Consider the following 17,568-nt stretch of genomic DNA (forward strand, 5'->3'; position numbering starts at 1 on the left):
AGAGCCAAGGTACACAGCCAACAGAGGGTCCACAAACCCTCTGGGCCATATTTTGAAGGTGTGCGAGAGGAGAGGAGAGGGGGCTGTTCAGTTGCGCAAGTCGAACTCTGCTGCCTGAGCAGAATCAGTAGCACTGGATATAAACAGGGGTGGGCTTTGGTAATCTTTGGTGGCATGGCGCCCTGAGCGAGGCCAAATTTGGTGCCCCCAAATGGATCTTCTCAATGATGGATCTTCTCAGTTTTGCGGGGGAAGGAACCTACTGGTATGTGCTGGAAATTGTGTTTGTACTTTTTCTTTTTTATTTGGGAGGAACATTTGGAAATTAGAGTTTCCCCCATCTGCGGCTTGAAGTTGTTCAGTGCAGCTCATTCTGTAGTTTTAATAATAATAATAATAATAATAATAATAATAATAATAATAATAATAATTTATTATTTGTACCCTGCCCATCTGGCTGGGTTTCCCCAGCCACTCTGGGCGGCTTCCAACAGATATTAGGATACATTTTTGGCTCTCAGTATTCTTTTATTGGGCTTTTCCTTGACCCACTTCCAACCTGTTTTTTCTAAATTAGGCAGTAAGACAGTAAGGCCTCTGAGGATGGACTGTACCCCTTTTGTACAGTTCTTGCTATTCTTTTGCCTTATTATTATATAAGAAAGGCAGAATTTGGGGCCAAGGAAAAATGGATGGTTGGTTAGAAGGAAGGAAGGAAAAGGCGCCTTCCTTCTTTATTTCATTCCTTCCTCCTTTTCTTTTTCTTTTTCTCTGTGTCATTTGTTTCAGTGACTTAGTAGGCTCTCCGTAACTGAAACATCCTCTTCTGAAGTGTAAAATAAGGACGTTGTTGTAACAGCTGCTTGTTCGTTTAGATTTTGACAGGCGAAGACTGGAATGAAGTGATGTACAATGGAATTCGCTCCCAAGGTGGCGTCAGCTCAGGAATGTGGTCGTCCATCTACTTCATCATCCTCACGCTATTTGGAAACTGTATCCTTCCTATTGCTCTGCCTTGATTTGGGGTCCTGGTGTGATATTTTGTAAATTTCAGCACCATGGAGAGAAGTGGCATGAGAGCACTGCTGTCAGTGTTGCTGCATTTTCTTGGGTTTTTAAGTAAGCGAGGCAAAGGGCAACTGCATTACCAGTCTCTACACCGTGGTTTGTTTGTACCAAAGTGCAGCCATGGTAGTCTGCAAAACAGGAGGGGGTGGGAGGAAGAGATGGAATTTCTCCCCAGGCAATTTTTCTAATCCAATTTTTTTTATCTCCCACTAGGAAGGTGGGGGGAATCCTTTGTAAAAGTAGCAGGAGAGGCCGAATTTAAATAATAATAATAATAATACTTGGAGGGGGAGGGTTATGCATTCCACACCCTCCTCCGTGTCCCTTCCTCCAGAAGCTGCGTTTCAGTTTTTAAAAGCTCTGATAATGCATCTCCTGGCACCTTGTCTAGTTTGAATTTCATCTTGACTTGCTGCTTGGCCCACATGACGGTCCTTTTAGTCATAAGCGGCCCATCCCCTTCGCTCTGCCATATCCCTGAGTCCATGCACTTGTAGAAGTGGGTCCTGCGTTTGAAATCGTAGCCCTTGGATACGTGAGGCGGTTACCATTTTTCTGTGCTTGGCCAGGATCCCCTGCCACACTGGCGATATTTGAAGGAAAGATATGAAAGAAAGATCACATGGGATCTAACCACTTCAGTATTGCTAAGTTTCTAGATTGCTACAGTGAGGATACGGAAAACTCCCCTGTGATCATGTGTGAGTCCTTCTTTCAACCCGTCCTGGTGCGGTATAGGCCCCTAATACAGTGGTACCTCGCAAGACGAAGGCCTCGCGAAACGAAAAACTCGCTAGACGAAAGGGTTTTGCGATTTTTTCCGGTGACTCGCAAAACGAAATTTTCTATGGCCGTGACTCGCAAAACGAGGCATTCGTCTTGCGCGGTACCACTGTAAGCCAAAGCGCGGCTCTCGGAGGGAGCCTGAGGGGATGCAGCCTGAGGGGATGCGGAGGTGGCTGAGGAGGGAGAAGCAGGGCAAAGAGCTGGGAATCGCTGCTGCTGCTGCTGCCGGTGTGGCCAGGCGCTGCTCCCTCAGGCACAGCTCCACCGCAATTCCCTCCCTCCCTCCCTCCTGCTCCCCCTTCCCAGGCCAGAGACGGAGCCCAAGCCCGGTCAGGACACGGTGGCACCTTTCCTACCCCGCCGCCTGAAGGGATGCGGTGGCGGCGAGAACGCCAATGACAGTGCCGGGCAGCCCGGCAGACGCTTCCCTCGCGCCGAAGGAGGCAGTGAGGCGAGCAGAAGCTGCCGCTTGCTGAAGCGCAGAGAGGGGCTTACTTTCGAGTAAAGCGGCTTTGCTTCTGAGGATATGCCTCGCTCAGTCCTTGGCGCGGATGTCAGGGCGCTTTTCTCTTTTTTGCGGAGCTGGGAGTCACTCCGCCGCCTTTCCCTCCCTCCCTCCCTCCGGCTCCCCCGGACTTTTTTTAATGGACTTTTTTGCCCATAGGAACGCATTAATTTAATTTCAATGCATTCCTATGGGAAACTGTGCTTCGCAAGACGAAATTATCGCAAAACGAAAGGACTCGTGGAACGAATTGATTTCGTCTTGCGAGGTACCACTGTATGCAACTGCAGGCGCCATTATCCTCTTCCACATGATGTCTTCATGATGTCCATTCAGCTTGTCTAATCGGATGCTTCATTCACCCTCAACTCTTTTAGATACCCTGCTTAATGTTTTCTTGGCCATTGCTGTGGATAACCTTGCCAATGCGCAGGAGCTGACGAAGGTAAGTCTAGAACTCTTTGGTAATAGCTACGTAAGCTCCGTCCAGATTGCAATGTGCTCTTAGCGACAGGGATATAATTTTGATGGGACACGATTTGAACCCCTGCTCACCAGAGCAAAACCACAGAAGATACTGAATGGCAAGACCTCAACTCTGGAATAAGTGAGGTTGTTTTTTTTAAAAAAATACAGACCATTGGTCCATCTAGCCCAGCATTGTCTATTCATGCGTCAGCAAACTTTTCCAGCAGGGGGCCAGTCCACTGTCCCTCGGACCTTGTGGGGGGCAGGACTATATTTTGAAGGGGGCGGGATGAACAAATTCCTATGCCCCACAAATAACCCAGAGATGCATTTTAAATAAAAGGAGACATTCTACTCATGTAAAAACACACTGATTCCTGGACCATCCGCGGGCTGGATTAAGAAGGCGATAGGGCCGGATCCGGGCCCCGGGCCTTAGTTTGCCTACCCATGGCCTATATTGACTGGGACCGAGTGTTAAAAATAATAGAATACCACTGAAAACAACCCAATTAAAAAGAGAATATTTAAAAGAGAATAAAGCAGCAAAGATCCCTGTTAGCAGCACAGTGCAAACAAGCAGTTAAAAGCATCCCTAAAGCTGCAAGGGAGAGGTGCCCCCACGAAGAAGGCCCTGTTCCTAGTTGCAGCCTGGAGTTTTTTCTCATTCCCAGTACCTATTCTTTTCCCTCACAGATTAAATTTCTGTGAGATGTGGCTGGCCAATCCTTTCTGCAACCATGGCAAAAGCAACTGGTCTGCCTGGCTGAGTTCTGTTTCTGAGCTTCTCAAACTTTCCCTGTGACAGTAGGGCTTATGGGGCTTGTGCAGGAGAATTTGCCAAGGAAATGTTTCCTTTCAGGGCCAAACCAGACACAACGCCATTCATGAAATGACCATTTCTGCAAATGGCTTCTTAAAAGTAAATTGATGGGGTGGGGCCCCAAGCCCTGGTGTGGAGGATAGGAGGCTACTGAGGTCCTGTGCACCTCACCGAAGTCCTGATCTGGATTTTTCCACACCGGCGCTTTACTTTTTATAAAGCCTTTCACATGCTTGCTAATTACATTGATGGCACTGCATCTAGTTCGGCCCTCAGATTACCTGGTCATTCCATTTATTACAAAGGTCAGGGTTTATTACAGTCAGTGCTCTGAAAGCACCGTGCCCCAAATGTTATTTGTTTTCCTCCAAATCCTCTGCAATCTGACAGTGGCGCAGTTATCATTAACTCACAATTATGAGTTGGGGCCACGCCAAGGAAGGCTTCACTGGGAATTGGTGTGTGACGGTGTTCCAGGAAACCGCACGGGTTACAGTGAGCTAGCTAAGCAACCGAGCCGGTTGCCGCTCTCGGAGTGGGAATGGAATGATCCTGTTCCATATCTCCCATTTCCAGCACGGATTCATCAACTTGGTACTTCCTGGACTCCAAGAAAAACCCTCCAGTGCAAATGTATCTCTGACATGGCTAATGTGGATGTAATAGAGCGTAGTAATTGATGGCATTGTCTAATTTAACTCTGAAGCAGACAAATACACATCTCCCCAGCAGGAGAGAGAGAGGCCCCCCACAGTATTTTGTGCCCGCGTAATTAATAAAAATGACACCTGGAAGGAAGTGGAAGCAGAATGGTGGTGGTAACTTGCCTAATTCAGAAGTAAGCTGTATATATACCAGCTGTGGAGAGGGCAAGGTCATGCCCTCCTTCTGCATTGCTCCAAGAATCATCTTGAGGTGTGTGACTCAGTTCTAGCTGCCATACAGAAACAAGTACTGCAGAGGCAAAGCAGGGCAGGTTTGGGGCACGGGTGGAGGTGGGACGCGGGTAGCGCTGTGGTCTAAAACACTGAGCCTAGTGCTTGCTGATCAAAAGGTTGGTGGTTCAAATCCCCACGATGGGCTGAGCTCCCGTTGTTCGGTCCCAGCTCCTGCCCACCTAGCAGTTTGAAAGCATGTCAAAAGTGCAAGTAGATAAATAGATACCGCTCCGGCGGGAAGGTAAACGGCGTTTCCGTGCGCTGCTTTGGTTTTGCCAGAAGCGGCTTTGTCATGCTGGCCACATGACCCGGAAGCTGTCTGCAGACAAACTCTGGCTCCCTCGGCCTGTAGACCCCAGAGTGGTCCATGACTGGACCTAACAGTCAGGGGTTCCTTTACCTTTTTAAGCTCCTCTAGTGAAGCCAAGGAAAGGAGGCAGGGCAGAGGACAGGCTGGTTGGCTAGGTTATCTCCCCTAGTGATGAGCAGGGCTCCTCTGGTCAGATGGGAAGACAGAGAAAAAGGTCTCCCTGCTGGTGGTGGAAGCCAGAAGCAGCTGCCCTAAACTCTGATGGGTCCGAGACCCCAAGACTGTGACGCTCAGAGGTGTTTGGAGGAAGAGTGGGGTGTAAGTGTGATAAACGATAATAATAACTTCAGAGGTGAACGTAAATGCACTTCTGCATCTCCTTTCCAGGCCAAAGGACTGTGCCCACTCACCCACCCTGTTCCCAGGGAGCAATGCAACTTACAAGGAGCTCCCTGTTCAGATAGTTTTTGCTATATGTGTATCCATGAGTGAGTAGTCCTATTTAGGATTTACTCTGCTCACCCCGAAAAAGGGGCTAGAAAAGGTGCCCTAAAACACCCCCCCTTTCCCCCCTGATTGGATTACCATGCCCAGTGGGGTCAACACCCAGCGGTTTTAAAAGACAATTGAAATTTGGAACATGGAATATACCGACTTCGTTGGATAACACAGATAATGAGCGTCCTGAGCGCAGAACTGCCATCATTGCAAGAGAGGTATGTGCTGAAAACGCTTTTGAGCGTGTAAGAATGGCCCTGCTGGGGCAGACCAAAGATCCATCTAGCTCAGCCACTGTTTTCCAACACTGCCCATCCAGTTACTACTGGGAATCCCAGAATGGGGCATGAAGGAAACAGCTCCTTCCTGCTGTTATACCCACCCGCACATGCAATTATCTAGTAATAAGGAACTTTCCTGCCGCAAACATGGAAATTCCATATGTCTATCATTACAAAAATCCAGTTGAGAGGCTTATTCTCCCTGAATTTGTCTAATCTGCTTTTAACTCTCCCTAATCCTCTAGTATGGGGACGTGGGTGCTGCTGTGGGTTAAACCACAGAGCCTAGGGCTTGCCAATCAGAAGGTCGGCGGTTCGAATCCCCGCGATGGGGTGAGCTCCCGTTGCTCGGTCCCAGCTCCTGCCCATTTAGCAGTTCGAAAGCACGTCAAAGTGCAAGTAGAGAAACAGGTACCGCTCCAGCGGGAAGGTAAACGGCGTTTCCGTGCGCTGCTCTGGTTCGCCAGAAGCGGCTTTGTCATGCTGGCCACATGACCCAGAAGCTGTACACTGGCTCCCTCGACCAGTAATGCGAGATGAGTGCCGCAACCCCAGAGTCGGACATGACGACCCAATGGTCAGGGGGCCCTTTACCTTTAATCCCCTAGTAGCCATCACCGTATCTTGTAGCAGCAAATTCCACCAATCAATTAGGAAGTGTGTGAAGTAGTTTTATTTGCCTGTCAGCCTGCTGCCACACACACACACACACACACACACACACACACACACACACAAAACTTCTTGTTCTTTGCAAAAGGAAAGCTGGCTCATGGTGGTCAGTTTCTAGCTTCAAAAACAACCGCAGGAATCTCCAAAGCCTGTAAACAGAGATAGCAGTGAAATGTCCATTTGTTTATTGAGTTCCATTTGTGAATCGCTTTGATTTAATAATAACACATAAAATAATTTCAGATATAGAACAGTTTAGATTAAATGCAGATGAAACCTGGTATTTAAAAGACAAACAAACTCCACTTAAAGGGCATGTTGAAGAAGGAATGTCTTCGACAGGCTCTTAGAAGACGATAAAGACCTGATATGTAATGGGAAGCAGTTCGAATGAGCAGCTGAATGTGACTTACTTCCAAGTATCCGTGCTTGGGACTGAGGTCTTAGGACTTAGAAGTCAGTTCCAGTCTGGTCACCTTCATGTAACGGGTTTTAAAAGCTTTAACTTCAAGAATTTGATTTCAAAAACAACTGAGTTCAGCTCAAAATTGGAGTCATAACTCTGGTTCCACAAGTGTCATCTTGCTCTGTGGTTAAAAAGTAAAGGGACCCCTGACCATCAGGTCCAGTCGTGTCCGACTCTAGGGTTGCGGCGCTCATCTCACTCTATAGGCTGAGGGAGCCGGCGTTTATCCGCAGACAGCTTCCGGGTCATGTGGGCAGCATGACAAAGCCGCTTCTGGCAAACCAGAGTGGAGCCTTATTTGCCCCTACGGGTTCCCATTGTTGCGCCCGATGAGAAAACATGGAAGCAGAAAACACCTGAGGCTGCTGGCTTCAGAGAGAAAGATTTATTATTCTGCATGCAGAGGTACTTCGGTGTTTAGATAGCCAAGCAAGTACAAAACTAGTCAAATTTCAGACAGTTCTTATAGACAGTTCCCTGGCTCTTCCTCCTGTCCATATAAGGAACATTTCCTGTTGTACATTTCCTGTTGTACATATAAGGCAAAAGGACATATAAGGCAAAAGGACATTTAGCCAGAGTTGGTTCATGCGCACTCCAGCAAGGCCACCCTATCTCTTGACCTAGGCAGTTCCTCTCTGCAAGGACAGTTCTACTGTCTACTGTTATCTCCAGACACTTAGTCATCATTTGCCAGTGCAATGCAGATCAGAGTTCACAGCTTTACAGAGAGGTTTCATACAGAAAAGCTTAACAGAGGCACTTTTATACTTAATACAGTCACTGGACTAACAATACATTCAGGTAAATATATAGGTTAGCTAATTAACCCCTTCCAAGAGCAGTGCTGGAGCGGTCCCTATTTATCTACTTGCACTTTGACGTGCTTTCGAACTGCAAGGTGGGCAGGAGCTGGGACCGAGCAACGGGAGCTCACCCCGTGGCAGGGATTCGAACCGCCGACCTTCTGATCAGCAAGCCCTAGACTCTGTGGTTTAACCCACAGCGCCACCTGGGTCCCTTGCTCTGTAGTTACCTCTCCGATAATTCTGTTCGTGAAAGTTGTATGCCATTTTCAGTCTTATAACTAGGGGTTCCTGGGTTGCAAACTGGAAATGCACAGTGTGCCTTTGAATTGCAGGATGCACTGAGGAATGAGGCACCCATAGCTTTCCTTGGCTCTGCTATCTGCTCTGTTTTGCTGCCTGCTCTATCAAGCAGTACTTAACAGAGCACTTGGGGATCAGTGGTGATGAAGCCTGTTACATCTGTGAATTTAAAAGTGACCGTGCACACCTCTGTGTTGCAGCCTGGATCATAACACATGGGAGAATAGTAAATTCTGCTATATTCCCTTTTAACCAGCTCCTTTGTCTTTTATTTAGGATGAGCAGGAAGAAGAAGAAGCTTTTAATCAGAAGCATGCCTTGCAGAAAGCCAAGGAAGTCAGTCCAATGTCTGCTCCCAACATGCCGGCTATAGAGTGAGTGGCCTCATCCGTCATAGGGCACCCTCTCCTCACCCCCTAAAAACTTGTTACGGTCATGACGATTGCGTTCACATTCGAAAGACAGAGAAATCCCTCTGTAGAGCCTAAAGCAAATTTGGTGGTTGCCGCTCAGGTGAAAGATCTGAGAGGTTTCAAGGAAAGCCAAAATATTGTTTAGTGGAGGCCTCTGCGTTTTTCACGCGGCTTCTGCACATCCTTAGGTTACCGCTAGAAAGGAAAATATGAAGTTGATTTGGAGGTTCCTTCTTCAGGTGAGGAACCTTGTGGAAACTCAATGAGGTTTGATCAGAAGAGCAAAAATTTCCCAAAAGGTTTTTGCATATTCTTAGCACTGTGCAGACACCTCAGCAGTGTCAAACTTGCAAGCGTTCGCGCAATGCTAGATGGGGGGGGGTGTGCAGGAAAGAAGCACACTTAGCATCATGGATCCATAGGGCTGGAAGAGTTTAGATGGTTGAAAGCAGTGTGAAAACGAAAACGTTCTTAGTTTATCAAGTTGTTGGGAAGATTTTCTCCATTCCAACACCAGCATCTTAAAAAAAAAAAGGTGTGTGTGGGGGGGAGAGATTTGTTCCACCATTGAGGAAATTTATCCTCATCATTTCCACCTAGAACTTGGTCTCCGTGTCCCATCCTTTTTACCCTTCTTTCGGCATGTTTGCTTGTCAAATCTACTCGATCAGGTAGGGTTCCTTTAAATGGGATCAAACCTTTCCCGAGGGTTGAATCGTCCCATCCCAATGGCTTTCCAATTGGCAGCAGCCACCATGTGCAGGCTTCAGTGCTGTCAAGTATCCCGTTTTCCCCAGGATTCTCCCATATTTCAAGCAGTTTCCCGCTGCTCTCCCTTATTTTTTATTTCCCTTAAATTTCCCGTTTTTAATGGAAGCAGCTCCTCCCCTGCTGGCCAGGGACTGGGTGGGAAGACCTCGCCTACTTGGAGAGAAAAGCCTCAGCCCTCAAAGCAAGTGGGAGCCATTTCCCGTGCTTACAGGGGGGTGTATTCCTCCCTCTGCATCAGCCCCTATCCGTTGCCGCCGAGCCCCTCAGCCGGCCAATAGGGTTAGCTGGCGGGCGGAGCCTGGCTGCCTTTGAGCAGCTGCTGCTTCCTGTCCTGTTTTGATGGGCTCAGACAAGAAGACGATGGGGCTCCATTGCGCGGAGCACATGGCTGCCCTCCTCTTTGCTTGCTGCCCTCCTCTTTGCTCCGCTCTGAGCCCAAGCCTGCTTGGAGTTTACATTGCTGCTCCGCCCACTTTTTGCTTCTGGCTCCGCCCACCACTGATATGTGACTGTCCCCGGGATAGGTGAGACTGCTGATCCCTTATTTTCAAATCCGAAACTTGACAGCTATGGCAGGCTTTAGCCAGAGTGCATGCCTAAATACTTTGTCCAAAAAGACCCCGAGCCTATTCATATGTTACTGGGGTGGTAGAGTTGCCCCAACACAGCTTCTCCTTTCTGGCTGCCTCCCACCCTGTGAGAATGTCCTTGTTTCACACTTGTATGGCAGGATGTATTGCATATCTAGCTTCAGTGGCCCTGGTGGGAGAGGGATGCTACTCTGCAAAGTGCCCACGTGATGCAGTCTACTCATGGGATGCAAATATTTTTACATCAGCCATTAACAAAGCTCCAGCTTTGCAGCATCAACTACGGCATGCCCCGCTGCTAACCTGCTGCCTCTAATGCTTCATGCCTCCAGGGCACAGTGGAAATGCTGAAATTAAGAGCATCTTTGGGAAGAAGTGTGGGAAATCCATTACATTTGCTCCTTTGTAAGAAAAGTGAATTCTCCCTTCTCAGTCCCCTCTTGTACAACCATTCAAATTACGAAGATTAGCTTTGACTAATAAACCGACCAGAACCTCTCAGGATTTGATTTTGGAGTCCCTGGAATTCCTGATCACTCCATTTAATGTTCACTTCTTTCCCCCACCAATTCTGGCATTAAAATCCTCTGTAAAGCACTAGGGTTCCTAGGAACGTCTTGCCCCAATTGCTCCCCAAAAATTCTCCCCGTTCGGCAATATGTCCCAGTTGGCAAAGGATGATGAAGTTGCGCCTTGATTACAAGAAAAGCTATAATTCGATACCTTAACTGTCTGAACTACTGCGTAACTATCCGTTTTCCCAAGCTGCGAGATTCTTGTTTTAATTGATGTTGAGATTAATAAAGCTAATTCATCACGGGGGGTGGGAGAGAAGTGTGAGGGTTGAGAAGAAAGATGCAGTTAGCTAGTCCTGTTCCATTGCAGTAGATCACTCCACCTTTTAAGCAGAAATCAAAACGCTGCAAAGCGAATTTGAAGAATATTTAGTGGTGCTGCTTGACTGAAGTCCTTCTAGCTCTCGGGAACTGGGTGGGGAGCCGAAACTTGAGCTGGGCGTTGGGATGCGCAAAAACTCCCTTTTCTTACGAGACGCGCTGAACAATGGCAGCGGAGGAAAGCAGGTCTGTTCTTGGTTGCAGCAGCAGAAGTCCCAACATAACAAACATCCCTGTAGAATGTTCCACGACTACGCTAGAATAAGGGAGTGGAAGCGGAGGTCCTTGTTTGTAGAAAACATCAATAATGAATGCCACTACCTTGCATGCTGAAAAGTACAGCAGATTGGGTGCTGATGTGCGAAAGGATGGGAATGTCTGCATCTTGGCGTGTGTGGGCCTGGATATGGGGGAGTGCTGGCCTCAAGGATTTGTGTGTTCAGACCCAGAGACCTCCCCACTAAATAAAGACGCATTTGGCTGAAATTTTAGTTTTGGGTTTTGGGCAGAATTTAGGCCACAACTTGATTGATTGCAGAAAAGCGAGTGGCATATTAAGCAGGCCCCACCCTTTGGGGCTTGCTCAGCTTTTGAAGAGTGATCCCACTGAGCCATTATCGCTAGCAATAAACACCCTTTGTTTTCTCACCCGCCGCGTGGAGGTTTCCTTCAGCCTCAAACGTTGATTTTTGCTACACTTCTAGTGATTCGTTTCAATGCCAGATCTCTTTACCAGCATTGCTACTTGCCATCCTTATCTTGAAATGCTGGGGGTCACCTCAGGTTTCAGTTCGGCAGAAGCATACACCCTCCCACTGAGCTTTGACCCTCTGCACACGCAGCTCTCTGTGCATATAAGCGAGTGTAGAGCAATAGTTTTCAAGTACCTGATATTTTGTATACAGTGGTACCTTGACTTACGAATTTAATCCGTTCTGAATGCACATTCATAGGTCGAAAAATTCGTAAGTCGAAAAAAGCGATTTCCCCATAGGAATGCATTGGAAACGAAAAATTCCTAAGTCGAGTAAACCCCATCTAAAACCGCCAACGGATGTCCTTCGGATGTCGAAAAATTCGTAGGCGTGCGGGCACTTTTTTCATTCGTAAGTCAAAAAATTCGTATGTTGAGTAATTCGTAAGTCGAGGTACCACTGTACTGGCCATTTCCTAGCTGTGCAGAAAAGGACATCCCTTGCTCTCCTGTACAGTGGTACCTTGGGTTCAGAACTTCATTTGTTCTGGAGGTCTGTTCCTAACCTGAACCTGTTCTTAACCTGAGGTACCACTTTTGCTAATGGGGCTTCCCGCTGCCGCTGCGCGATTTCTGTTCTCATCCTGAGGTAAAGTTCTCAACCCGAGGTACTATTTCTGGGTTAGCGGAGCCTGTAACCTGAAGCATCTGTAACCTGAAGTGTCTGTAACCCGAGGTACCAATGTATTCATGTTTAATGTCCTGTACAGTGGTACCTCGGGTTACAGATGCTTCAGGTTACAGATGCTTCAGGTTACAGACTCTGCTAACCCAGAAATAGTACCTCGGGTTGAGAACTTTACCTCAGGATGAGAAAAGAAATCGCGCGGCGGCAGCAGGAGGCCCCATTAGCTAAAGTGGTACCTCAGGTTGAGAACAGTTTCAGGTTAAGAATGGACCTCCGGAACGAATTAAGTCGTTACCCAAGGTGTCACTGTACTTGAGTGAGGCGTGGCTTATGAATGACATCTGTGCACAAGTGTTAGAGCACCTCTGGCTCTCTGCTTGAGCATCCGTGCAGTTGTATGCCCTGGAAGTGCGGAGACCCCGTGACAATGTCATAGACTGAACCCATTCGTTTTTCTTCCCCAGAAGAGACAGGAGGAGGAGACACCACATGTCGATGTGGGAACCGCGCACCAGCAACCTGTATGTGTGCATGTGACTGCTTGTTGTGAGAGGTTTTGTGTGTGTACGTGAAAGACTTGCTTTGTGAGGTTTGTGTGTGTGTGTGTGTGTGTGTGTGTGTTACTTTGTGTTTGTGTCGTGTGAATATGTATGTAGGTACGTGTGAAAACCAACCCCCTGTGAATTAGTGTGGGCCTATAATTTGTGCGTGTTATATTTGTACAAGTGTGTGGGTTTGTTCGCATTGTGTGCCTCTGCGTGTTGGTGCGATGTGTACCTATGAAGCATCTTAACATCAGTATCAAGGTGTGTGTATGTGTGTACATTTCTACACAAACACACACACACACACACACACACACACATTTCTCTATGTATATTTGTGTAGGCAAAATTAAGTTGTATTCTGTGGGTGTGTTTGTTTGCTGACATGTGTCAAGCAGTGTGTGTGTGTTTATTTTGTGTGTGTGTGTATGCCTGCGTTGGTGTGTCTGTCCACAGTGTTCCTGTGTGCAGTTTTTACAATATTTTATAAACCCAACAAAACACCCTCAGAATAGTCAATGCTACAGAAGGCGTTCTTGTGACCAGAATTCTCATCGGAGCTTTAAGTCCCTTCGGAATATCCTATCAAGAGTAATGGGTGTGAGACTAGATGAGCATTACATGCCAGAAATGATGGACAGCTCAGTCAGTACAGCACAAAGCTCTCAATTTCAGGGTCATGGGTTCGAGCCCCGCGTTGGCCAAAAGATTCTTGCCTTGCAGGAGGTTGGGCTGGATGGTTCTCGTCCTCCTTTCCGACTCCACAATTCTACGCAGAGAATTTAGCTTTGTGAGTGATGGTACACCTTCACTAAAAACGCTCAATCCCCCAGAAACTCAAAGCCAAAATTTGGGAATATTGGGCAGTTTGATTCTCTGTGCGTTCACTCACAACTAAGTCGCCCTTTGTGCCATGGAGAATCAGTTTGAATGGCGGCCTTAGTGGGTGGGGGTGATAACAAGAGATGAGAGGCGCTGCTCAGCTCTCAAGATAAGACTTTGGGTCTCTAACTGGTCTGGGGTGGACTTTGCTCCCAAGCCCTGGTGCTGAGCATCTAGACAGAGTGGTTTAAATGAGGCTTGGCACTGCATGCCTCCCCTTTTGCTGATCCTGCCTGCACCCAGAGCATGTGTCCCACTGCCCTTCCTTCCCCCAGCTGGCTGATCATCACCCTCTGCAGAGCCCTAACGGAAATGTCCCATTTGCCTTCTAGGTGGGCCGGCTCCGACTGGCCCCTGCTCTTTCAGGCAACAGCACACAAACGAACATGGCCGTTTGCACACGCTTCCTTGCTCAACTGAATTGCAAATTTATTTAAAATTAACATACAAGCAGACTGATGCCATGTACTTAGGCTATATGGTGGGGGCGGGGGCAGGTAAACCATTAAGTCCAGTCGTGGACGACTCTGGGGTTGCAGTGCTCATCTCGCTCTATAGGCCGAGGGAGACTGCGTTTGTCCACAGACAGCCTTCCGGGTCATGTGGCCAGCATGACTAAGCCGCTTCTGGTGAACCAGAGCAGCGCACGGAAACGCCGTTTACCTTCCCGCCGGAGTGGTACCTATTTATCTACTTGCACTTTGACGTGCATTCGAACTGCTCGGTTGGCAGGAGCTAGGACCGCGCAACGGGAGCTCACCCTGTCACGGGGATTGTGAAAGAAAGAAAGAAAGAAAGAAAGAAAGAAAGAAAGAAGCTTCTTGTGTCTTAGTGATTGTGTCCTGTTTCTTTACGTCCATTCCCCTGTTGCTTGGGACTTGTCCCCCTTGTGCCTATTGGAATGTGGGGCGGGGCGGTTTGTAGTTATCTGTGGATCTCATACAAGTGGGCCCGATTCTCTGATTCAAGATCCTGCGGATGGTGTGATTTTTGAAGGGCTGAGAAACTCCATTGGCTGGGCTGTCTATTTGTGAAATGCAGGGGAGCAGAGAATCGAGTCTCCGTATGTGATGTCTGAATGGTCGCAGGTGCATGCTGTACGTACTGGTGTGTATTCTTGTGTTTCTGGCGGGGCGCAGGTGGACTGAACCCCCTTTGTTTTCCTTTCCCAGGAGGGAGAGGAGAAGGAGGCATCATATGTCTGTGTGGGAACAGCGGACCAGCCAGCTGCGCCGCCACATGCAGATGTCCAGCCAGGAGGGCATCAACAAGGATGACCCTTCTCTGCTCAACCCTCATGCCAACGCTTTTCGGAGGAGAAGGCTGCTGGAGAACACCGGCCTCGAAAAGAACGGGGAGGAGAGGACGGAAAGGTCAGAGCAGGCAAACGAAGAAGGGCAAATCTCAGGTTCCAATCCCTGCCCGGGCAGCAAGGAAGACCAGAAGAGCGCGTGGCACCACAAATCCTTCCACGGGAACTGTGATCTGAACGAGCAGGAAGGCGGAGGGAGCGTGACCTTTGAGGACAGGGCCCGGCTCAGGCAAAGCCAGAGGCGCAGCCGACATCGCAGGGTGAGGACGGAAGCCAAGGAGAACAGGTCAGCCAGCCAAGAGGCCGGCCCCGAAGCAGTCAACCCCGCGGAGGGAGAGCAGAACCAGGAGCAGAAGAAGAACGAAGAGGAAAAGGAAGGCTTGATCGAAAAGGAGCCGGTGGTTGGCGAGGAGCTGAAAAGGTAAGGGGCCACAAGGGGAATCCAAGGACACTCACTTTGGGAAATGATATATAACGAATTGAAAAAGATGTTTAAAATAACGTTTGTAAAAACAAACAAACCCAGAAGCTTTCCCTTGGGGAATTCTAGGGACAGAACTCCCCAAACTGTATATATATATATATATAAAATATTCATGTATGTGAGGACAGCGGCAAAAATCTGATTTGCCCAAAAATAGAAAGAAGAAGTAGTCCCAGCGAAAGAAGAATGGATACAAAAACTTGTGGAATATTCAGAAATGGCGAAACTTACTGGAAAAATAAGAAGGGGGGGGGGGGAGAAAGTCAAGTTTTGAAACGTTGAAAAGATTGTAAAATTATTGAAATGTATAAAACTGAGAATAATTTTTTTTTAAAGAACACTCACATATCCCATTGCGCACTACCCACATTCTGAAAAGTGATATCCATTATTCTATTTATGATTTTCAATTATATACATTACCTGGCTTCGCTTTGTGACTTTGGGGAGCAAGCACTTTTAAATTCAGTGGGAGTTGCAAATAAACATGCATATTATTTATTTATTTATTCATTCATTCATTCATTCATTCATTCATTCCCCCACTTGGTTGCCCCAGCTAATCTGGGCTGCTTCCAACACATATAAAAACATAACAAAATATCAAACATTAAAAGCTTCCTAGCAGTCATTAACAGGCCATGCTGGATCATCATTGGATGGTGGGTAATGAGAATTTTTACACGTTCAGATGATGTAGGAATTACAGCAGTATTAGCTTGGCCATAGAGTGTGCAAACTGCTGTTTTGGCGTGAGGTAGCTGTCAAGTTGGCTGGAAGCCGGAGCCAAACTACCTGGCACAGAAAATAAGAGGTGGGGGGAAGTGCTAGGATTGAAGAGAACATGATAATTCATTTGCAATGTTGTTTTATATTAAAAAATCAGATATTTTAATTGTCATATAACAAATAACTTGCAACAAAAACATCTCTCTACAGTGCAGAAGCACATGCGTAACTTTTTTTAAAAAAGCTGGCAGGCTTATATTATTATAAATCTGTCTTTTGTGTATGAATCTTTTCTCTTTTGAATTCTCTGCTTGTTTCTTTGTGTGCTAGTTGAATTCCTTTCAGAGAATATAATGCTGTTCTGTGTGGTTTGACACCTTTTTCCCTTTTTCTTTTGGCACCTCTTTCTAAGCAAAGTTATGCAAACACATTTTTAGTTGGCCATGAAAACAGTGCCCTCTCAGATTCCTAATTATTGGTCTGCCCATGCTACACATTGCAAGCAGTAATTTTTCGCTGCCCGGAGATGCGGGGATAAAAAAGTGTGATAAATGGATCTGTGTATTTCTGCTTCACAACAACAAGCAGCAGCGCCGTCAAACAAAGCTGCCGAACACAGACTCGAATATACAGCCACCCCCCATCTCCTCCTTCCTTTCTCGGCTGTTGTGCCTGTCGATTATGTATGCTGCAAACCCATTGCTGGCCCCTAAGACATGTTGCTGGTTGAGCAGCGGCAGCAAATGGGTGGCACTGTGGCCTAAACCACTGAGCCTCTTGGGCTTGCCAATCAGAAGGTCGGTGGTTTGAATCCCCATGACAGGGTGAGCTCCCATTGCTCTGTCCCGGCTTCTACCAACCTAAGAACTCGAAAGCACGTCAGTGCAAGTAGATAAATAGGTTCCACCGTGGCGGGGAAAGTGTACGGCGTTTCTGTGCACTCTGGTTTTCGTCACGGTGTCCCGTTGTGCCAGAAGCGGTTTAGTCCTGCTGGCTACATGACCCAGAAATCTGGCTGTGGACAAACACCGGCTCCCTTGGCCTGAAAGGGAGATGAGTGCTACAACCCCATAGTCACCTTTGACTGGACTTAACCATCCAGGGGTCCTTTACTCAATTACTCAAAGGCAGGGCAAGTTATTTTGGAACACGAGGCCAGAAATTCCACATGCATCAACCCTCCGCCTCAGCCCCTGGCAGTCAGTGAGGAAAGTGCATTAAGAATATTTTTAGGACCCTGGAGATCTTGAAAATGGTGAGTGAGGACAGGTAACGGAAGAGGATTCAGAAATGGATGGGGTCTCCTCCCAGCTTTGTTCTGGGACATTTTGCTTGTTCGCAGTATGTTAGGACTACCATACATCCAGATTTTCCTGGACATAACCGGGATTTCAAAGGCAGATATGACTTCCAGGGGGAATTTCAGAAATGTGGCACTTTGTCCTGGATCTTAGACAAGTCAATCAGGAAAAAAGCTTAACAATTTTTGGGGTCATTCTAGACAAAGTTCAACAACCTTCAGGGTGTCCTGGTTTTTACTTTCAGGTTACTTTTAATTTGATTTGTTGTATTCTAACAGACTAAAATTCGGCATTAACAACCTAAGCACTTAAGTGTGTGTGTGTGTGGGGGGGGGTGTT

The 17,568-nt window shown here is 47.4% G+C and overlaps 1 protein-coding gene across 1 annotated transcript in view; it reads left to right on the forward strand.

Moving 5' to 3' along the window:
• The window catches only part of CACNA1E (calcium voltage-gated channel subunit alpha1 E), a 364,294-nt gene that overhangs the window by 245,991 nt on the left and 100,735 nt on the right, over nucleotides 1–17,568 (forward strand). The window contains exons 17-21 of the mRNA XM_033151321.1: nucleotides 876–993; nucleotides 2,737–2,804; nucleotides 8,201–8,298; nucleotides 12,441–12,497; nucleotides 14,576–15,136. Of these exons, the coding sequence (XP_033007212.1) occupies nucleotides 876–993; nucleotides 2,737–2,804; nucleotides 8,201–8,298; nucleotides 12,441–12,497; nucleotides 14,576–15,136 (902 nt within the window). The remainder of the gene's footprint in view (nucleotides 1–875; nucleotides 994–2,736; nucleotides 2,805–8,200; nucleotides 8,299–12,440; nucleotides 12,498–14,575; nucleotides 15,137–17,568) is intronic.

This window comes from Lacerta agilis, chromosome 6, assembly GCF_009819535.1.
Source record: "Lacerta agilis isolate rLacAgi1 chromosome 6, rLacAgi1.pri, whole genome shotgun sequence".
Lineage (NCBI taxonomy): Eukaryota > Metazoa > Chordata > Lepidosauria > Squamata > Lacertidae > Lacerta > Lacerta agilis.